The following is a 22,850-nucleotide window of genomic DNA, read 5'->3' as shown; positions in this document are numbered from 1 at the left end:
GCAGGAAGCCATGGATCCCAGGAGGGACACCACCTGACGGAATGTTGGATCCTCCGTCTGGAGCAGAATCCTGCCCTTCTGCTGCATTGAAGAAAGTCTCTCCTCCGAAGGAAACGCTCGTCCCTTGTTTGTATCCAGAACGGAACCCAGGTAATGGATCGTCTGGGTGGGCTGCTGCACGGACTTCTCCATGTTAACATGAAGGTCCAGGTCGTGTAACTGCTGCAGACAAATCTGAAGATCGCTCCTTACTTGCCGAGGGGATGGTCCTTTTAAAAGCCAGTCGTCCAAGTATGGGCAGACGAACAGACCTCTTCTGTGCAGGGAGGCTGCCACCACCGCCATGCACTTGGTAAAGACTCGAGGAGCCGACTTAAGCCCGAAGGGTAGGACTTTGTACTGGTAGTGTTTGTGTCCGACCACAAACCGCAGATACTTGCGATGACGTAGGGCAATCGGTATATGGAAGTAAGCATCTTGGAGATCCACCGAACACATCCAATCTCCTACTTGCAGATGTGGACATATTTGATGAAGGGCCAACATGCGAAACTTCTCCTTCACAATGACTTTGTTCAGAAGTCGAAGGTCCAGGATAGGTCTGAACTTGTGCTCCTGATCTTTTTTGGGCACAAGAAAGTACCTGGAGTAGACTCCCTTTCCTCTTTGAGAGGGAGGAACTTCTTCTATAGCTTGTTTTTGAAGAAGAGCCTTCACCTCTTGCCGGAGCAGTTTTAGTTGGTGTGGACGAGATCTTTTCGGAGGAATGTCCTTTGGAAGCACACGGAAACATAGTGCATATCCATTGCGCAGTATATTTAGCACCCAACGATCGTTTGTGATGCTGCACCACTCTGCCAGATGGTGTGAAGCACTTCCTCCCACTGGAGTGGGCAACGGCGCTAGAGGAAGCCACTGCTCATGACTTTCCTCCTGCTCTAGCCGAGGTAGAGGATTGTTGCTGGTGACCACCTCAACCTCTGTTAGACTTACGGCCCTGAAATTGGGACTTGCCCTGGTTCTTGTTTTGGGACCACTGAGGGGTTTGAACCCTCTGTTGAGATCCCTTGCGCTGGTTGGGCCTGTACCGACGCTTAAACTCTTTCTTCTTCTCTAGGCCGCCGGCCTAGAGTGTGTCCAGTTCGGCCTTAATTCTGTTCATCTCCTCGTCTGCCTGTTTGCCAAAGAGAGATGAACCAGAGAATGGGAGGTTCAAGATTCTCTGCTGCGCATCAGGTTTGAGACCTGTAAGCCTCAACCACGATGATCGTCTGGCGCAGATCCCATGAGGGTAAGAATGCGCCGATAGCGTAGCACCGTCCGCTGCCGTGCTAATCATCTGGTTTGCCACCAGTGATCCCTCGTAACTATCTCATCGAAGTCTTTTTGGTCTTCCTTTGGCAGTTTTTCTTTGAATCGTTCCACAGAGTCACATAAAGACCTGTCGTATCGGCCTAACAGCGCAGCCGCGCTGGAGACCTTCAGGGTTGAAGCCGCCGAATTGCAAACTTTGCGTCCCCAAGAGTCTCTTTCTTTATCAGGAGGAACCGATGAAGAAGCAGTGACAGCATGCGTTTTTCGTGCTGCAGCAACGATTACCGAATCTGCAGGCGGATCCATTTTTACGAAGACGGGATCTGAAGAAGCCGGTTTGTACTTTTTTTTAATGCGAGCCGGCACTGCCTTGACGGTAGCTGGCGATAGAAAGGTGTCCATTACAGGGTCAAGAATCCCTGGAACTAGGGGGAGTAATGGGCGAGACGCTGCTTTCTTATGCAGAGTCTCGAAAAATCACCGTCGTTGCCACTTGAGGGACAGACATCTTGATGTTGAGTTCCTGGGCCCCTCTCTGAAGAACCTCATCTATCGGAGAGACCCTCGAGATAGGGCTGTCCGACAACGTAGGGGAATAATCCCTCGTAGACGAGCAGATAGAAGAAGTAGATGGTGTTGTCCTACTTCTGTGATGGGCACTGTGTCTCCGTCCTCGTGATCTGTCCGCGCGTTCCTCACGTCTGGGGGAACGTGCCCAGTCATGCAATCTTTCACGGGACCTTTCCATATGCTCTCTCCGTCTAGGGGAGCTCTCTGTCCACTTCTTGCACCAGTCTTTTTAGAGGCAACCTGTGGATAGGACTGGTATAATCCTGCATTCGTCTCATCGCCCCAGAATCCTTCCAGTGATGCAAAGGAAGAAGCCATCTTGGAGACAAACGTACAGCAGCGGAATGTGATGGAGCCTCATGGGCAGGACTTCCAGCTTCTGGAGAGGCTGATCTTGAAGAAGGCTGTCTGGAGGAGTGAGAAGAAGAGTGGCGTGAGGCTGACTCCGTCACCAGAACCACCGATCCTTCCTTTGATCTCACTGAGGCAGGTCTCGACGTCGGGCGTGAGCCCCTCAACGCCAAACCGGATCTCCTCCTAGACGTCGATCTCCTGTCTGAAGCGACTGGTCTTGATGGATTCTGACCTCTCGACGTCGGAGCTGACGCCGTCTGGACCTCCAGTCTGCTCGACGTCGAACGTCGACTCGACGACGACCGCCACTGGGAACCAGGTGAAGGATGTTCATGCCTCAACATCGAAGTAAAGACGTCAGCGGAGGAGTTCTCCTTCTCGACGCCGCCAAGACGACGGCGGAGCAGAGTCTATTCTCGACATCGAAGGTCTTCGAGACGACGGCGGAGGGGTGTCTATCATTAACGCCGAACACAGTCGAGACGACGACGGAGATCTCATCCTGGACGTCGATCGTCGCCAGGTTGACGACGGCGGAGGAGTCTCGCCCCTCGATCGCTGATGGATTTGCGACGACGGAGGGGAACCGGCTCTTGAAGCCGAATGTCGTTATGGCGATAGCGGAGGGCCTCTACTCCTCGACGCCGATCGTCGGCGGGTTGACAATGGCGGAGGGCTTTTACTCCTCAACGCCGATCGTCGCCGGGTTGACGATGGCGGAGGGCTGATACTCCTCGAGGCCGTTCGTCGCCGGGTTGACGAAGGCGAGGGCTTCTGTTCCTCAACGCCGATCATCGCCGGGTTGACGACGGCGGAGGGTCACGAATGTTCGATGTCGACGACGTACCTGAGTGGCAATGCTATCTTGAAGGCGAGCCCGCTGTCGAAGGTCTTTTCTTGGATAAATGACCTACCGGTGGATCTTTTTTCAGCGCCGAGCCCGACGCTGATGTTGAAGGACGTGAGGTCTTGCTTCTAGATGGTGTTCTAGACCTCTTGGAGCCATTCCTCACCAGAGACCTTCCTCTTGAGGATTTTTCTGCCAGGCCATAGAGGTGAATCCTCTCTCTGTCCTTCAAAGTTCTCCTGGACAGGGTTTGGCAGTGAGGATAGGTCTTATGGTCATGGTCCTCAGTTAAACAAAGGATACAGACCTCATGTAAGTTGGTCTTGGCCTTCTTTTTTCCACAAGAAGGACAGGAGTCAAAAAGAGATGGCATTCTGAGATGTAAAAAATGCGTAAAACTGCCAAAAAAGGACAGTTCCTTACTCCAGCAGGTGGAATACGTCGAAGTAAGGTAAAAAAAAGTTGTGAAAAATAAAGATTATTTCTGCCTAAAATCAGAAAGAAGTGGAGCTGTGTCACCAGGATCCTTCCTGAAGGAGCCGGAAAGAACAACTGACCTGTCACCCCTGAGGCATGATGGGAAGCTGGGGGTCATGAGTGCCTTAAAGGCACGGTGTCCGTTTATCTCTATGGTGCTATGAGTTCGCTTTTCAGTCTTTCCAGACTGTGTGTTTGCAATGCAGCCTGGGAGCTTTCTATGCTTTCAGTTCTTTATGAGAGTTTTCCTGCTTACTGCTGAGCATTAGAACAGTTACAAAACATGTTTTATTGTTGTTTTTCCATATTTCTAATGCATAATTTCATGTTATGTTGGGATTTCCTTACAGCATTGTTCAGCTCTGATGTGTATGAGGCTGCATTTGATATATATATATGTGGGGAACATATATGATTGTGTTTCCGGGGTCCCGCCCATGGGCGGGAATATTCTAGTGCTTATGACTTTGATGAGGATCCCCTGGAAGAGAACTCTAAAGTTCTGCTGGCTAATAAGTAACAGAGTTGTATGGTTCTATAAACCACTTTGCTATGGCTCCTTTAATGATTGGTGCACCTTATGGTTTAAGTGCCACAAAGAATTATTGTGTCTTGCTAACAACCTTTGTCTGCTGCATGCAGTACATGACTACCCTTCTTAAATCTAAGGTATTTAACACCATTTCATTCAGAGTAATTGGATTTTGAAAAAAGTAAATTTGTGAACTACACAGGACTACCATTGGAACAACTGTTGGATTTGCTCTCACTACTTCCTTCCCCTTGAGTATAGTCAAGTATGGGGAATATTCTGTACCAGTATCTCGCTGACTTCATAGTACTGTCACAGCTATTAAAAACAACCTAAAAAAAATTCAGGTTAAGACTTGATTTATGCACTGTTTCTGAATAAGCTTTTATCAAACATATTATATCTAAATTAAGATTACATTATTGTGCTTGTATGCTGAAGGTATATTTGTTTTGCTACCAAGATAACCATGACGACTGATATAACAAATATTTATTTTTCTTTGGTGTGTTCTTTTGCTATATTTAACAAGAGCAGATAAATTAACCATTAGTGAAACAACACCTTGCAAGATACATCTGCTATTGAAAAGTCACCTGCAAGTGTAGTTTCAGTCTCAAAATCATTATTTTTACACCACTTTAAACACCTTGTCCATTACGTATCGTTTAAATGTTCCTCGTGGCAGGTCATTTTGCCACTTTCTAATATCAATCATGTAGTTGTCTAGTAACTTTAAATGCAATACTCTAAGTCTTCAGAGGTCACCATTTGTGGATTTGTGTTAAACATATTTCCCCCTGCATTGTCAGCATATCTAGTGAGCGAGATAATCAGGAGGATAATTGAAGAAACATTTTCACGAAAGTAACATGTTAGCAAGTCCACTGTGGAGCTATTAAAATCAGTGGCATGTGAGACACTGCATTCTGTAAAGGCTACAGGAATCAGGGCAATCAGTGGAAAAGTTCAAGCAAATGTTCCATACCAATGAAGTGACAGAGCACTCCCCTGAGCTGGCTAGAGTGGGTGTCTGGCACCAAAGTTAGGATATTTTGCTTTTCCGCTTGATGCAAAGAGATGCTGGTTGGGGTTTCCCCACTGTTTGACGATGTATAAAGCTCTTTTCTTAAGTCTTCTTAATGTCAAATGATTATTTGTGTGCTTAAGCAATCTGCCTACATATTATAATCGTAAAACTCTTCAGTTCTACTAATCTTCTTGGATGTGATGGAATATCCTCTATTCGACCTGGAGGCTAAATTAGGCCATCTCCTGCCTATTTATCTTCTTTCTAATCTTGTTCTGCGGTGTTTGTCAGCAGGAGAGGTGTACTCTTTTCCGCTAGACTTATTTTAAGATGTATGTAATATCCAATATGAACTTAGAGCTTTATCAACACTCTAATTCTTTTGTCTTAATTATTACTTCTGCATTGATGGCCTTTCCCCATCAACATCGAATGGCTTTGATATCATTTTGACCTCCAGGACCATCTAAGGTTTTTCAAACTCCACATTATTTTTAGTCTTGTCTATCAATCTTGGAGATTAGATCAAATAGCCACTTTCCAATCTTGATCAACTCATAGGTTGAGTCAAATGTTTTGATTTATCCTTACGTGTGTTTTGTTTTCATCCCAGGTGGATTAGGTTTATGTGGCTCAAAATAACTTAAAAAGTTTTCCAACATTGAGCAGTCCTGTTTGTTTTGAATGCCTTTGTTGTCTCGGACAGTGTGTCAACCTGATGCATAGTTAGCCTATGCGTGTTTGTCTTCATGAAATTTTGCTTTGCAGCAACATCAGTTAACACTCGATGATGACTTGCGAGTCAATGAATTTTACCCGAGCCACAAGATCCTTTATGGTCTCGTTTTATTTGAAGCCTATATGGAGCACAGCAGGCTGTAGTTACGAATGTGAAACCAGTGCAGGAGATTTTCGGGACATTTGATAGTTGCCCAATGTGTGAATTCCTGATTTTATTGTTTTTTAAGGTATAGTGAGCGTCATGGATAGCAATCTTTGGACAAGTGGTAAACTAAGGATGCTTATCAGATAGGTCATTTCAACTGTCAGTTAGGCTAGAGTTCAAAAGGAGTATTTTGCTTCGCCTTGTGATAAAAAATGGTGCAAATGGAACTCAAAGAAATACAAATTTTCTGAAATATTTGAAGACCTCGGGAAAAAGAATCATGTTTTTTGATGCTCTGTCTTTCCAGGTAGTCTTTCTTTAGTGTTGATATCTTCTTTGATCTTAAAAACTGGGTTGGCAGATTTGTAGGCCTCAACAAATCAGCTTTACTTGCAGCTCCCAAAGCTACATCCATGCCTACTGGTGGAAAAAAATAATCTTAAAATAGTAGTCACATACTGAGGCCTCATGGGCTTAATTAATGTCACAGGAGAGTCATACAGGCTCCAACTTTGGTCAACATCTAAATATAAAACTGTCTATTTCAAGGTAAACTTAAAGTCCCAAATAGGAAATGAAGGAATAAAGCACAGCATGTGAGTCACGGACAGGTTCACAATGAAAAACAGCTCTATAGCTCCAAAGAGAAAGAGCCCCTTAACTACCTGCAGCAGTTATTGGGATAGACTAGGGTAAACATGCCTGGATGGAGAATACTGTGGAAGATTTTGAAGGATACAGTTTAATAAAAGGAAAACAATAAACAGGACTGTCACATGGAAAGAACTCCAGAAATACCATCAGAGATACTTAATTATAGTGCATAGCAGCCAATATCTGTACAGAAACACCCATTTGATTTTCCTCTTCGGTGCTAAAAGAAAAGCAATGTGAGACAAATTTTGAATATATCTGAACATTAAAAAAAAATAACAGTGTTGGGTAATGACTCAAATAATTATGTTTTAATAAAGCATCACTTTTACCCAAATATTGACAGTAAAAGGAAAGAACTTACCTGTGCAACCATACTCTGAATGAACATTGGTGGATGCTGCTGTTTTTGCTGAACAGCACTTTCTATTGCTACTTTTGCTACAGTGCTTGGATCTGCACCTGCTGGCACAGCAACCATTGTTGCACTGCAGCCGGCATTGTTGGGATCACTGATTGTCACAATCCTAACTCCTACTTTATTGGGGATCCCAGGAACTGTTTCCCTATCACTTTCCTCCGTTGGTCTTTTCATAGTTTTGCATTCGGATGTGCTATTAGAACGAATGTCAGATGATAGGGGGGAGTGGGAAAATCTGTGTCCTGAGTGGGGCACTGCTGTGACTTGATGTCCCTGTATAACAGAGGCTGTAGAATGTGGTGACACAACTACACTTGGGCGCTGCTGAGGCACATCTGAATTCAAACTTGGAGCAAAAGGTCCATTGTGGAGATCTGTGTGGGACCCACAGCACTGCTGACTCACAAAGTTTGCAGTCTCTTGTATGCGATTCACAAAAGGTGAAGTACTAGTTGTAAATACAGGTCCATTAGAAACTCTTTCTACTAGATCACATTTAGTAGTAACTTGCCTATTGGAATCAAAATTATCTTGTTGCTTCAGTGAACAGATTTCTCCATTTCCTATATAATTGGAAGCCTTATGATTTGGAATGTTTCTACTTAAATGTGAACCATCACCCTTTTCAAAATCACATATTCCATTGATTTGGGGCTTTTTGAAATCAATTTTCAGTTCTTGTTTAAACATATGTTCAGAGTTTTGCTTTGTAAGAGCTCCATTTTCACCCAGTTCCATTGCGGACCCGTTGCTAATGTGCGGGAACAGACCAATCTCATTTGTAGTTTTCCCTGAGTTTGAAGGAGGTAGACAAGTATCATACTTTCTTCCATTAACTAGACTACCCACAAGCATTGAAGTTTCCTTAGCTTCCCCATTGCTGGCATTTATAATTCCTCTGGGGCAGGAAGGATTCTCCATTACTTCAATTTTACGTTCATGCACATGTAAACCTGTGGCTTCTTTCGCTTCTTCCTCCTTTTGGCAAATTATTTTGTCACCTTTGAATGGAGGTGTAGCAGCCGATGGAGACTGTCCAGTCTGTGGTATGTTAACAGCTGGAGTTGTGTGCACTGGAAGTGCAACTCCAGCTGGGGAAAACATCTGTGACCCATTTCCTTGACTTACAGTGGCCGTAGAAAAACTAGTATTTGGCACTACTGTTATAGTAACTTGGTTGCCACTAGTACCTTGAAAAATATTTGATGGGTTGCTTGAAATCAACTGGCCTGGTAGTAACTGTAAGTTTGAAATAGGTACTGTCTGCATTGGCCCTTGGGGCTGGATTGCACTCTGAACTAGCTGAACATTTTGCTGGCCTACTAGCAGTTGAGGTGGTGATGCCTGCCCCTGCACACCAAAACCTGATGTCTGGTTGTTAGCAACCTGATACAACACCTGCGGACTTGGAGCTCGTGAATTGTTTGGATGAGGCATTTGTGGAGCAGGGAGTATTAGCTTACCGCCTGGAGTTGAAGGACCTCTTTTTGGAAGAAGCAATTGTTTAATGAGACTAGATTCACAAGAGGTAGGCTGAGCAGTTCCTGCACTTGATTGTTGGGGGAAATTTTGTACCTGCTGTTGGCCTTGCACTTGAATTTGCTGTGGTTGCTGCACTTGCATTTGTACCTGCTGAGACTGTATGTGTACCTGCTGTTGCATTTGCACTGGTTGTGGCTGATGAACCTGCAGCTGTTGAGAATGATGCTGAGGTGGTACTGGTGGCTGATGATGTTGCTGTCTCTTAACTGAAAGCATTTGACCGACAGTAGGAAGAGACCCTTGTGATTGTGGAGTAGCAGAAGATGACATTACCATTGGCAGTTGGCAATTTGAAGTTGGTCCAGGCAAAGTAGAGGATGAAGGGGTTATGCTTGGTTGCCCAGTCAACTGGATTGACTGGCCAGCAGAAACACCAGCTGGATTAGTAAGCACAATTTGGTGAATGGCAGGCTGACCTTGCTGAGAAGACTGGCTTACTATTACAACACTCTGTTGAGGTGGTGGCTGCGGCTGCTGAAGAGGCTGCTGTAACACAGAAGATGATATATGCTGCTGCATAGCTAATGGCTTTGGTGCAATGTTTTGGAAACCTCCCCTTGATGTTTGTGGACTTTGAACTCCAGAAATAGTAACTACCTGTCCAGCAGCAACTTGGAAACTCTGAACTGTTGTCGCAGAAACGTTGGATGCACATGTTGTTACATACTGTTGTGGTGTAATGATGACAGTATCTTTTTGCTGGTTACTACTGGCTGGTTGAAGAGATGGAGATTGTACAGATTGTGATGGTGTTGTAATAAATTGCTGACCCTGCGAAACACCTGGCGTGCATGTTGGTATGCTCTGTACTCTGTTGAACAGATGGCCCTGCGGAACATTTTGCTGAATTACTGTGACAGGAGTACCTGATGTCATTTGCCCCGGAACCACTGTATGTAGTGAAGATTGCTGAATGACTGATGGATGGTGAAGCAATGTCTGAGAACCAACAAGAGAACCAGGTTGTTGAACAGTACTGTTGTGATTTTGAATAATAGAAGCAGGTGATGTCTCTCCCAAAGACATACTGACAGGAACTGTTGACTGCTGTAGCGAGCGCTGTATAACAGTAGCTTTGACTACTTCACAAGAAACCGGAGTGCTGTTCTGTTTGGAAGTTGTAGGAGTAATTTGCTGCTGTTGAGTATGGCCCACAAGTTTATGTGGAAGATTACAAGCAGTCTGAGCCACACTTTGCATTGGGAAAGACATTTGTGTTGCCGTCACATTTGCAGAATGATTGGCAGCAGGAACCCTCGGGAAATGGTTTCCTGCGGTCTGTGGTCCATGTGCGACTCCTGTGGACATAAAAAGAAATATTACCAACTAATAAAAAAATATACGTACAACAAGAGACTATAAAACTGATTTAAGACACACGAGGATTGAACACTTTGAATGTTTTCTGACATAGAAGAATACTCCAATTTTATAGGGGAAAAAAACAAACTGTGCTGACTTGACAATACGAAATGCCACTAAATGTGCCCCATTGCAATTTCAAGTACCAAGTTATTTACCTTCGATAATGCTATTTCTGGCGGATACTCTAACCGAAGATTCCTCTCATTTTGAATTTCCACAAGTGCCAGACAGGCTCTAGAAAAGTTTCCAGTAATTGCACATGAGCGATGATCAGGGCCTTGCCTCACCTTCACAAGCGATGAGGCAGGCCTGTATATTGGTGCGGCCAATAAGCACTAATGTCAGTTCATAACAAAGCATTTGCGCTCTTACGACACAAACCACAAGCAACAGATAGAGAACAGTTATAGTGAGCAGAATCTAACACAGCCCTTTTTTACACCTAGAAACCCACTCCACAGAACAGGGAGGAGAGAAGGTAGTTAAGAACATTACTTAAGACAATAACTTGTTCTTCTCATGGCTACTTCTGACCACATATTCTTCACCTTTTAGTAGATATCAAAGCAGTACCTGAGAAAAGGATGGGGGTTGGAGGGGTGGACTTCTCAACAGGAAATCGTGCAGGACAGAGCAGGCAAAATAGCCCTCCCTATGGACCCGAGAGTCGAGGAACAAATGCTTGGTGAAAGTGAGAATAGACACCCACGTAGCAGATGTCCAGCACGGAAACACCCCTCGCCAAGGCCCTAGTGCATCCCTTAGCTCTGGTAAAATGGGCCTGAAGGTTCTCAGGAGGCTATTTGTAGGCCAAGACAGAGCACATTTGTATGCAAAGACCGATCAATGGGGATAAGAGCCACTTCAGTATAGTTCTTCCCTTCCAACAGAGAACCCCACAAAAAGGCAGGCAACTACTTGGCTATACCCAAGCTAAGAGTCTACTGGTATTGCCTCTCCTCCTCAGAGCAATGCAGCAGAAAGAAGAAAGCTGGGAGCAATATGGACTGTCTTGCATGGAAAGGCAACACCAATTTTGGCAGAAATAAGGCCGGAGTTTAAAGCACTAGCTTTTCCAGAAAGAGGGTTGTATATGGTGGTGGTACTTTCAGAGCCTGCAGTTAACCGATATGGCAAACTAAAGTAATATCAATAAAAAACAGTCTTATGGGTTCAGTAGCCTCAAAGAACTGCTGGCATAGGCATGAGTGGCATGTACACTAAGAAGGTAAGAACCAAGTTAAGGCTCTATAGCAATATAACATAAAAAGCTGAGAGGCCCAAAAAATAACTTTTAAAGGTGCTCACGGCAAGCCATTGCTGTCCCAAAGACAGGGCAAACAGAAGTATATTAGAAATTTTTGCATTCAGTGGATTAATTACACTATTCTCAAACCAGGCCACAAGCTTTGTGCAACGCCCAGAACAGACTGATGCTGTGGACAGATAGCAAGCAGGAAAGAAGATACCCACTACTTACTCAGAGATCAAATGTGTCCGGGTGGTTCCACTGAATTTCCATGCAAGAAAGTGTACGCTGTGGAGATTTGGGTGTAGATCCCTGCACCTTTACTGGGAGAGCAGGTCATCTTGAACATGCAGACATAACGATAGACAGATGCTCAGATTGAACAGGTCTGAGTACCAGACCCTCTGGAGCCCAGTCCTGGGCAATTAGGATGAGCTAAGCCCCATCCCTCCTGACTTTCTTCAGAACCTGGGAAAGGAAATGCGGGAACATGTACAGTTGTCCAGAGTCCCTTGAAGGCAGAACGAGTTTACCAGGGAGCCTTGGCGTAAAAACTCGTGACCTAAAGAAGTTTGACAGTGACCGTTCTCTGCAGTTAAAAAAAGAAATCTACCTAAGACACAAGCAAGAGGATAAATACGCCTTAAAAATCGTCCAGATACACAACACTCATTGGTGGCTAGATAGCATCTGCTGAGTTCTTCATCACTGGAGTTTTCAGACCCTGCGAGATGGTTAAAAATCAAAGAAACTCCCTGAAGGTCGAGTCATCAATCTAGTCTCAGCTCCTCCTGGCACAACCCACTTAACCCCATAGTGCCCTGAGTGTTGCAATAGCACATGACTATCATGGCATCTGTCTAAACCTGCACAGGCCTGCCCTTCATGGAAGGCATAAAGGTCTTGAGAGCTAGCCAAATGTCTCATATTGCCAGGAGACTGATGAAGTGCATTGCTCAAGCAGAAACCAGAGGCCTCTGATCACCACCTTATCTGGGTGGACTTCCCAGTCCAGAGACAATGTGCACATTATCACTGTGAGCTCTGGGTGGTGTAGTGGGAACATTCTACTGCAAGTCAGGTTGAAATCCCTAATACACCACTGAAGGACCCGGGCCACCTCATCTGACACACAGATATTGCCTGAGATGTGAACAGTGTTAAGCCCACTGAAGACAGAGGTTCCATTGCAGAGCACACCTATGATAATGGGCATGAGGGACCAGGAGGAAACACAAGAGCAGGAGTCCATGAAGTCTTAGAACTATCTGGATCAGAACACAGGACTGAACCTGAAATATAAGAACCATCTCATGAATACACTGGACTTATTACAGCAGTGGAAAATCTTTGACAGCCACCGTGTCCAGAGCAGTCCTTGCCACGGAAATCTTCTGAAATGGCTGAATGTGATATTTCAGCTCATTGTTGAACGACATTAGGAAAGTTAGGCGCAAAATAGTCCTCTGTAGGTGATCTGCAATGGACTGATGAGCTCACCTTCAATAGCCAGTCATCAAGTTGCAAGTAGTACTGTGAGATAAAGTTGTTCCTTCCGTCACGACGGAGCAGAAAAAACGCCTGTGGGACTGCAGGAGATGTACATGAAAGTATGTGCCATGTAAATGAAAGGACACTATCCAACCCCAGAACTAGGGCAAAAAGGACTTTAGGCAGAGTCAGACTCTTGATTTTGTCCTCCTTAAGGAAAGTGTTGAAGAACGAAAAGCCCAAAATCGGTCCTTTTTAGGCACTAAGTAGCACCTGTTGCCATTATCCTTCTTTGGGACTGCATCTGTTTTCTTATGGCTAGCAATGGCTAAAGCTTTTAAGCAAGAATGGAGGCATATTCTACTTTGATCTTAGTGAAAACATAAGCAACTGTAAGGGACTGACAAAGGAGAGAATGCAACCATGACAATCAGCAGGACCCACTGGTCCGAGGTAATACCACACCAGTTGAAGGAATATTTGGCTCAAAAGTAGTCACAAGGAAGATGAGAACTGGCAATGCTGTTGTTGGAACTGTCCTCTGCTGTGACCATACCCCCTGGAGCATCGTAAGGGTTGGACAGGCTACAGCACAGCCTGAGTTGGCTGATCCGTCTGTAATTCAAACAAAAAGAATCTGACGTCATGGGGCACCACCTAAATATTCTAGGTAAGACTGGTGTAGGGGGATTTTTTCTTTCTCCACCCAACCGTTGCTACTCAATTGTACAGTCTAATCCAGTCCTCTGTGCCCATTTCTTTAAAAATTTTATTTTAAAAAAGGATGTAGGTCAGCATACTCGTAAAACGTAAAACAACATAACCTCTATAGTTGTATACCACAAAGAAAAATGTGTGGGAAGAAGAGAAAGTACCTCACGTGTGCATCACCAGAGGGTCTACTGGCAGGTTCTCACCAGCTTGCCCTCATTTTTGTCATCATCGGTAACTTTCTCAAAACAGATAAGAAACTGCAGACAGATTCACAGTTCCTGCATCTACCTCGCACAGACTGGAAAAATGGAGTTAAACAAGAGAAATCCCCTGCAAACTGAAGATTCCTTATTCTGGGCATTGAGAAATACAAGGAATAAGGATTTCTTGTGCCATTTGACACTGCCAGAGGTTGGCCACTGTAATTAAGTTAATGATAATTACAGCCCGTACATAACAATAACCTACCAGCTGCGTGGTAAAGGGTGTCCAGGGAAATTCAGAACACATTGGCTCCAGTTGCGGATTGGGGTCAGCGGAATGACGACTGTGCAATCTCTCCCTGGAGTGGAAGCAATGAGGCGAGGTCTCCCATCTAGACTTATTGTGTTTGTGCTGAGATTTGTGCTTGGTCTTAGACTTGTCCCAGGATAAAGACGGAGATCGGGATTTGAAGTAGGAATGAGTTTGCAACTTGTACTCAGCAACATACACCTGTGTCTCACACTTCCTGATGGCTTTCAGAAGCATTAGAGAGAATCTGTGGCAATTCTTTATCTGAGCAGCCACAAAGTGGCCCAACTGTGGTTGACCAAATAGCTTTTACATTTGTTGGAACTGGTGCTTCTGCAGTTTGTATTCATGGCAGTCTGACAGGGTGTGGCTGATAGAATTGGTATGCTTGTGAACTGCCCATAAGGCCAGACAGATTGTGGTTAATTCCAGGATGTTGATCAGAAGGGACTTTTCTTTCTTGTCCAACCACAGACCCCTTGTGGAAAAGTTCTGCATTTGTGCTTTGAAGAGTGTCTATTCACAATGCAATCTGATTGTGAAAGCGGCCAGGAAACCCAGCTTCCAGGTTGTCTGTCAATTAGAACCGTAGAGCCTGTTTGTGTCGCTACACAATTCTCATTACATTGTCTCACAAGCCTGTAGCTTCTTGCCACTGCATTTCCAGTTTGTGCTGGATGGCATTTGTTTCTAGTCGCAGAACAGTACAAAGAGATATGTATGAGGTCATGAGACTCGCCAGTTATTTGCATATTCTGACTGTGTCAATATCCTGTAAGTAGAAGCTTGTGGCCTTTGCTTGGAGTCTGGAGGTGCATTCTGTACATGGGAATGAATGCCTTCCTGAAACCAGTGTCCAAGACTAGTCACAGGAAAACGGAGCCTGCTAGCAGGGCTGGTGTATTTTTTCACAAACCCAGTCACTGGGCAGACTGTTACAGGGGAGCACATCTTTGCAAAAGAACATTTAGGAGCCACTTGTCCAGAAATGGTGACCTTTTCTTTGCAGAAAGTCTGAAAGAGGGGCAAGACACTTCCTAAGAAAATTAAGGTGCAGATTCTAGTTTGAAAGGAGTGCTTTGAAAAGGTGATGCCGCACCAACAAAGAGAACCTTGGGTATTTGCTGGTTTTTAGGTGCAAGCGGCAGAATGAATATGTTTTATGGACCAGTTAACTAAAACTTTTACAATTAAAATTCAAACAACAGCCCCAAAAGGCTAGGAGCAATATTTCCACTTAGGATAGTGAACAAGGAATTCAAGTGCAGTTTGTGCTGGAAGCAGCAAAAAATGTTTTAACGCACAGAAATTGTAAACAGTCAATAAAACGTTTGCAATTAAAATCTGGGCAATTGCTCCCAAAAGTTAAGTAGCCTTAACGTTATTAAAATTTAAGGGAATTCCTAGCAGTTTTAAAGTGATATTTGTGCCAAGAAGGTGAGAGCACCCGATTTTTATGAAACAATTAATAAACATACTAAATATGAAAATGATTGTAACCATGTTATTATCGATTTACAGTTTTTTTCGGAGACTCGTCGTTAGTACCCGCCACATACACGATTGTGCAAAATAAAATTTGGGTTAAAATTATCCACAGCAGTGATATCGTAAAAAGACTCACAGATGTAGCATTTTTTCAGTGTTCCCTACATAAGGCTATGGATCCCCTGGTTGCTATTTCCTTTCGTCAGACTTAGCTGGGGATTGTGACATTAATAGTTTCTTTTCAGCAGATGTCATAAAATTCATCATAAATTTCGTAAATCTTCTGCGGAGTACTGGGTCTCCTCCTTAAAGGCAGACTATTATTGCCTGCCTATACGTGCGGATGCCTTTTCTTATAAAAATCATCTTTAGTAGCTATCTCCAACAGCACTGGGCATATAGATAAAATATGAATGAAGATCTCACTCATGCAGTTGCACAGGCGACACCCTTTCTCCACAGAAGGTCTTTTCCAGTAGGAGTTATGTAAGATGGTTAAGCTTCCCATTCGTTTCAGTTTTGCCTTTAATCTATAGGATTCCCCAAATAACTTTGCAGTTCCAAGAGCTTATATGTGCCAATCATCACCCATGTGTGAGATTTTTTTTAAAACAACACCTTGTCTACCAGCTTACAGATTTTCTTTTTTTACCACAGAGTTGACCGTTTTGTCAAAAATCCCCTGGCTGAGAGATAGCGACCATTATGGTTCAAGTTTCAACCTTTGTATTGCAGAGTTCAAGCATTCGTTTGCGTGGCTCTTTTCAACACCAGATATGGCTGTCCATAGAATGTTGTTTAAAGTGCCTTCCTGCACCTTTTTAATTTATTAAAACGTTTGTATATAAGCACCCAAGCTGGCCTGATCTTTTCTACACAGGCCCCATATAGCCTTGGTTGTGCTGGCGATACGTGGTGCTGCTGCCAGAAAAAGCAGCTGATAAATGCCAACAATCAAACTTTCAATGGTTCCAACTCCCCACCCTAAGGCCTTCAGAGCCATATGCTAGGATGGGAACAAGCTAAGCTGCAAAAACTTGTGCCAGAGGTTGAAGAGTTGGACCACTTAGGATGTTGCTTAGAGTATTAAATACGGCTGGCAAGGAGTTCCTCTTTTTTATTATGGACCGTTTATGCGCTAAGAATGTACCTCTTGTGTCAAACATTACACCCAGGTATTTATACTTCGGTACTGATTCCAGCGTGTTGTTATTCAAGCTGAAAACAGGCATATTGGGCCTATCTGTCCTGACAGAAATTGTTTTTGTTTTTTCAGTCGAGCCTAGCGACCGCGATCATGCACTGCTTGCTCGGCGAGGAATGTTGTATTCGAGTATGCACTGGAAGCCCGGACCACTTTCGGCCCAGATTTGTCATTGGCTTGTGTCATTGTCCTTCGTAAATGCTGGCTTCTGATTTGTAAATAGGCTTGTTAGTCTCTTCTTGGTACCGCCTTGTCTGCATTTGTTACTGCCCATAACGACTGGACATTTTACTTGGCTTGTTACACGGTCTGCATTATAGTTGGGTAAGCACTCTTTTGTTCACTGACACTGGTGGGGACAATGGCGGGCGTTTTACTATATAGCGCTATGCCGCTCTGACTTGCATGCTGTGCGCAGCGACCACTTTAGGGACACCGCGCTCAGTTTAAATGTTTTGGGGGAAACTTTGATGTTGAGCGCGGCGCTCGCTTCAGGGACACAGTGCTCTGTTTATTTTTTTAAACTTTAATACTGAGCACAGCACCCGCTTCAGGGACACCGTGCTCTCGTTTATTATATATTTTTTTTACTTTAAATGTGAGCGCGGAGACTGCTTCGCGGACACTGCGCTCTACAATACAATAGGTATTGCTTTTGCAATTAGTATTGTAAGTGACAATGCCTTTTAATATTATAAAAGGCATTGTCATTTACAATGCCCATAGCTCAAAAACTCACAATTGCGAGAACTATTGCATTGTAAATGCATGTTTAAGGTTTACTTCCAGGACATGTGTGTCTGAAAACTTTGCCATGGTATTTATTAACCTCTGCAGGCTTACCTCTTCATACATCAGATTTTAAGTATTAAAATCTGCCACCTTAAGGAAATGGGAGTTAAACTTATTCAGTATTGCTAAATCCGCCAAATACAAATTAAAAAAAGAATGGAACAAGGAAATAGCCTTGCTTCAGTACCATGTTCGGTTATATTTTCCGTGTTGTTCCGGTCCCGTGCCTGATTCTTAGCCATGTGTTGGAATATCAAAGCTGTATGGCCTTTAAAAGCTATGGTGCAATGCAGCATTGCTGGAGTTTGAGCCACAGTAGATAAAGCAGACCGCATCAAACGCGGACCAAAAGTCCAAAAAACATTAGGAGCAGGCTCTGGCTTACTGCTCTGTTATTAGAGAGCATTAAAATATTGGTTCCTGTTCCAGAGTTCGATAAAGCAGATTTTTCTCTGCCCAATTATAAATTCTGATAGTAACATTGATATTTTGCCTCACCATCCAACAGGAAATCAGCCTATGGTTAGATGGTGAGGATTTGTCCCCAGAGTAATTATCGAGCCGCGCAAGCTGTTGGGGATCATCTGGTTGAGGAGGACATGGTTGAAAAGTGGGCACAGTTTTGCTCAATACTGCGTGTTTTTTTTGCAGATGGCCTGTGGCAGGCCGTTGGAGCTGGGTGCCTTGTATCTTCGTCCTGCCATAATAACTTTTGTGACGGCTTGTGGAGAGATTTTTTTCCAGTCAACTGAGGGTTGTGATATATGGGGCGATAATGTCCATTTCCATGCCACAGTTTCTAGTTTTGCTGGTGGTTCCTTTGTCCCCCTAAACATTTCTTGTGGTTAGGCCGCCCATGCTCCTGCGGCGATGTTGGATGAGGCTACTGGCGATCTAATTCCCCCAGCGTTGTTCAAGAGGCTCCAAACCACACGTGCATTTTTTCTTCTTGTGGCTTCCAACAGTTTCTGCCAGTACTAGTACCTCTCTTTTTTATAAATCTTCCATATTATTTTAAGAGCTTCTCAGCTCACTTAAGCTGGTCATCGGGGCCAATGTTGCGTGCGTGCTGGGTATACTCAGAGCACGGTTTAATTTCTTTTTTTGCAGCCGGCAACTATATTGATTTTTAAAAAAAAACCAGATATGTAGTTGATATTGTGTAGTTTCATGGCAATGGGTTTCCACAGGCAACAACGTCCCAGAGAATGTGGCCCACTGCATTATAGTATAGATGTTATTAATTATGTGCTCCCATAATGATCTTGCTTGGGGTTCAATATAAACAATGGAGTTCAATATAAACAATGGAGCTTACTTTTCATTTAAGCTTCCTGTAGTTTGTGGTGGTAACTGTGCCAATTTCCGGCTGAGCCTGGTCATAATGCCGATAAGTTAGATTTAGGTGGATCCCTTGTGGTTGGTGATCACTTTCAAGCCGTGTTTCAAACTTTAAGCGTGATACCATTTGATACATCGACAAGGCCACTAAGGTGTATTCAAGAACCAAGTTTGCCTTCTCCGAACAGAAGGTAAATTGTGCTGGGATATCGCTACTTATTTGGCCATTTAAGATCCTCAGGTCCAAATGCTCCATATCCTCCATGAAGGCCAGCCCCCGTTTGTCTTTGCTAGGCGGCCTGGTGCATAAAGATTGTATTTGGTTGGGAGTGGTCAAAATCTGATCGTCTAAGGCCTTCTGAAGCAAATTCATTTTGAAGTTCCCTGTAAAAAGGATATATGTTTTTTGTCAACTGAACAGTAATAAATGGCTTCAAAGCTTGAATTGTTACTCTTTTGATGACAGGTGGACATAAGCATTTATTATAAGTCACAGATGAGAATTATCTTGGAAGCAGCCTGTAAATTTGGATGGTCTACTTGCAACTCTGATGTTTTTTCATTTATGTCTGTTGATACTTTAATGGCTATGCCATCAACTGGACGGCCCACTACGTGAGTTTTTACTACCGGTTTGTTAGATTCAATGTATGCTGGAATGTGTTTGAGGATAATGCCCAGATTTCTTGCAGCACTAGTAAGTGGAAGGAGCTTATATAAGGTGGAAAGGTCAGATCTTGGATTTTACTCTGCATTCCCTCCACATTCCATGAGAAGATTTAAAAAAAATTCAGAGAATGGGTTGCGTGTGTTTCAGTTACCTGTTATTGGTTGGAGCTACGGTGCAGCGACCCCGGAAGCCATGTCCAGTCCGTGAGGTCAGCTATAGGTTTATGCTTCCCCTCACCCCGGTTAATGACAATACTGAGTGACTTGCCCCTTTTAGCACAGATTGTGTGGGGGCCCTTCCCTTTTAGCTTCATGCCTGATGCTTCAGGAGTGGCACCAGATGACTGATGACAAAAGCAGGTTTCTTTGCGGAAGGTAGCTTGGGGCCAGGACCGACGGGTAGTCAGGTTCTACGCATTGTGTGATTTCTACACCCCACTTCTCGGATGTTGTTTTCTACTTTAAGACCTGCAATGCAATTTGATTGTTTACCCAGGTTATAATGGTAGATACCTCAGATTTTTTACAGGCTGCTCACTGAAATGAGACTGCAAGAATTTCTGCGGTAGTGATCCGCCGTAGTGAGAGAATTACCTGCATCATGCACATCATAGTGCCTTTATTTGCTTTGTGTATTTTTGTGTCAAAATCAATTTATTCAGCACTGTGCACCTGTTAAGTGTCGTAGATTCCTTATTATCCTTGTTCCTGGATGAAAAGTGCCTTTGATCAACGGTCTGTGGCAGTCTAACTGTAACCTGGGTATGAGCTCTGGTGCTGATAATTGGCGGCTCTGTGATCCCAGGGCACTTGACTCGAATTACCACTGTTGAAGTGCCTTCAGGAAAAAGGGCGCAAAAGGAGGCAGAAGTCCCCTTGCCTCAAGATCCTCACCCAGCACCTCAAGAACCTCACAGGAGATGCAGCCGTGCTCTAGGACACTAAATGATTGAGAGGAAACCAGTTCTCCGAGAGGTGAAACTAGAACGCCGAAGACACCAACTTCCAGAAGGAAAACTGACAATTAATAACACCTATGGAATACAATGGTACAATGTATTCCAGAAAGCGACGGCAATAACACCCTCTCCAGGGATGAAGCAGAGAAAAAATAGTGCAGCTAGAGGCACAGGCCTAGTTATAGTCCAGTAAGGAACCAAAAGATCAGTGGCAGGAAGTCATCCTGGCAATACATAACGAGAGGAGAAATAAGAAGTGCAAACGCACCAATATGAGACCAAAGTAGAAACGTCATCATAGCCCACAGAGGAAAATCAACCAGGTTCACTGCTCCCGCTATAGACCTTAGAAAAGACAGGCACTCTAGGGATGAAAGACTCTTGATGATTATAGTGGAAGCTGGTGCAAGGCGAATGCATAACTATTAAATTTCAGAGGCACACAACCGAAATTCCTATAAGGGATACTAAGAATTAGAACAGATCTCAAAAGGGCCTACAAGACATACAGAAGATGGTCCCTGCAGAACAGGGAGCAAGCAAGGCTGCAGTGCATCTGCACAACGCAAGCAAAATACCTACTAGAGAACGAGATCTGTGGTAGAAAACTAGCCTGCAGAAGGAAGCCTGTAAAATACAGGCGTACATTGGTCCAGAAAACCATATACGTCCTAGATGAACAAGTTACTTACCTTCGGTAACTATGTATCTGTAAGAAACATATGTTAGTTATAGATGCCTTAGAATTACCCAAAGACGTCAGGCCGGATCCGGAGATTTTATTCTCAGTAGTACCCCTGCGCGTGGGTCGGTGGCGTCGGGCGGCTCCGCCTCCGTCCCCGTGTTGGCCGGGATGACGTCACTGTGTCTATATAGACGCTGCACCTGTGCGCTGGCGTCAGTTCTGGCACGACTATCCACACCAGAAGTGCAGAGCCATGCAAGACACTGACAACTGGTGCGTTAAACTAGATCCCTGCAAGGGAGTCCCTGTCCCTAGAAGTCAGTTTGTGAAGCTGGGAGGGTGGGTGTGGCGGTAAGGAATCTATAACTAACATGTATCTTACAGATACAGGTAAGTAACTTCTTCATCTGAAAGAGACTGCTAGTTATAGATTCCTTACCTGAGAATAGATACCTCAGCAATACCAACCCCGGCGGAGGGTCTGTGAACTAAGTTCACACCAGAAAGTCCTGGAGGACAGAACGGGCAAAATAGCCATCCCTCCGGACTTGGCTGTCCAGGAAGTAATGTCTAGTGAACGTGTGCAAGGATGCCCACGTGGCTGTCTAACAGGTGTCAAGGAGTGGAACTCTGCGAGCAAGAGCGATGGTGGCTGCTGTACCTCTGGTAGAATGAGCACGGAGCCCCACAGAAGGTTCCTTTTTGCCAAAGCGTAGCAGGTTTTTATACAAAGGACAACCCATCTAGAGATGGTCCGCTTTTGAACGGCCCGACCTTTGTTGGCACCAACATAACCAATGAAGAGTTGATCGTCCACGCGGAAAGCTTTTGAGGGATCAAGGTAGAAAGATAGCACACGCTTGGTGTCCAGGCGGTGGAGTGTCTCCTCCACCTTGGAATAGTGCGGAGGTGGGAAAAGGGGAGGGCAAAGTAATGGTTTGTCCAATGTGAAAGGGAGTTACCACTTTGGGAAGGAACAAAGACCTTGTCCTAAGCACCACTTTTTCCGGATGCACAGAGAAGAAAGGGGGTTTAGAAGAAAGAGCTTGGAACTCACTCACTCTGCAAACAGAGATGATGGCAACAAGGAAAGCTGTCTTCATAGTGAGGAGCCTGAGAGGACAGTTGCGAAGAGGCTCGAAGGGAGCGCACATAAGGTAGGTGAAGACCAGGTTCAAGTCCCACCGAGGCCTTGCAAAAGGAGAGGGAGGAAAGAGATGTATAATGCCCTTGAGGAATCTATGTACAATAGAGGACTTGAACGAAGATGGATGATCTGGAAGCCAAAGGAAAGCAGAGCTAGCCAAAACAGTCCTTAACAGTGCCCAGGGTAGAACCCTGCTGGGCCAAAGAAAGAGGGGCAGAAAGGGGATCACAGCCTTTGCTATGCACCTTGCCACAAACTTAATTCCATTGGCAGGCGTATAACGTCTTAGTGGAGGAATGCCTGGCTGCCAAGATAACGTTACAGGAGGAAGGTCAAAAGCTGTCAACTGTAACCGCTTTAACTCCATGCCAGAAAGAGGAGGCTGGACAGGTTCGGGTGAAGACCCCTACCCTGCTGCCGCGACAGAAGATCCTCCCGAAGAGGCAGTCTGAGTGGAGGATCGATGGCCATACTCAGGATCTCTGGATACCAGACTCTTAGTGCCTAGTCTGGAGCCACAAGAATGACTTGGGCCCGGTCGCGCTTGATCTTCTTCAGCACTCTAGGCAGAAAAGTGTACAGGAGGCCGCAGTTCCACTCGCGATG

At 44.5% G+C, this 22,850-nt stretch overlaps 1 protein-coding gene across 1 annotated transcript in view; it reads right to left on the bottom strand.

The window, feature by feature from the left end:
• ARID2 (AT-rich interaction domain 2) overlaps positions 1-22,850 on the bottom strand; it is a 1,386,754-nt gene that overhangs the window by 331,403 nt on the left and 1,032,501 nt on the right. Inside the window, exon 15 of the mRNA XM_078675715.1 lies at positions 7,029-9,925. Within this exon, the coding sequence (XP_078531841.1) occupies positions 7,029-9,925 (2,897 nt within the window). The remainder of the gene's footprint in view (positions 1-7,028; positions 9,926-22,850) is intronic.

The sequence above is a fragment of the Lissotriton helveticus genome, chromosome 1_1, assembly GCF_964261635.1.
Source record: "Lissotriton helveticus chromosome 1_1, aLisHel1.1, whole genome shotgun sequence".
In the NCBI taxonomy this organism is placed as follows: Eukaryota; Metazoa; Chordata; class Amphibia; order Caudata; family Salamandridae; genus Lissotriton; species Lissotriton helveticus.
The sequence above is the reverse complement of the archived record's forward strand: the minus strand, read 5'-3'. Positions and strand labels throughout refer to the sequence as shown.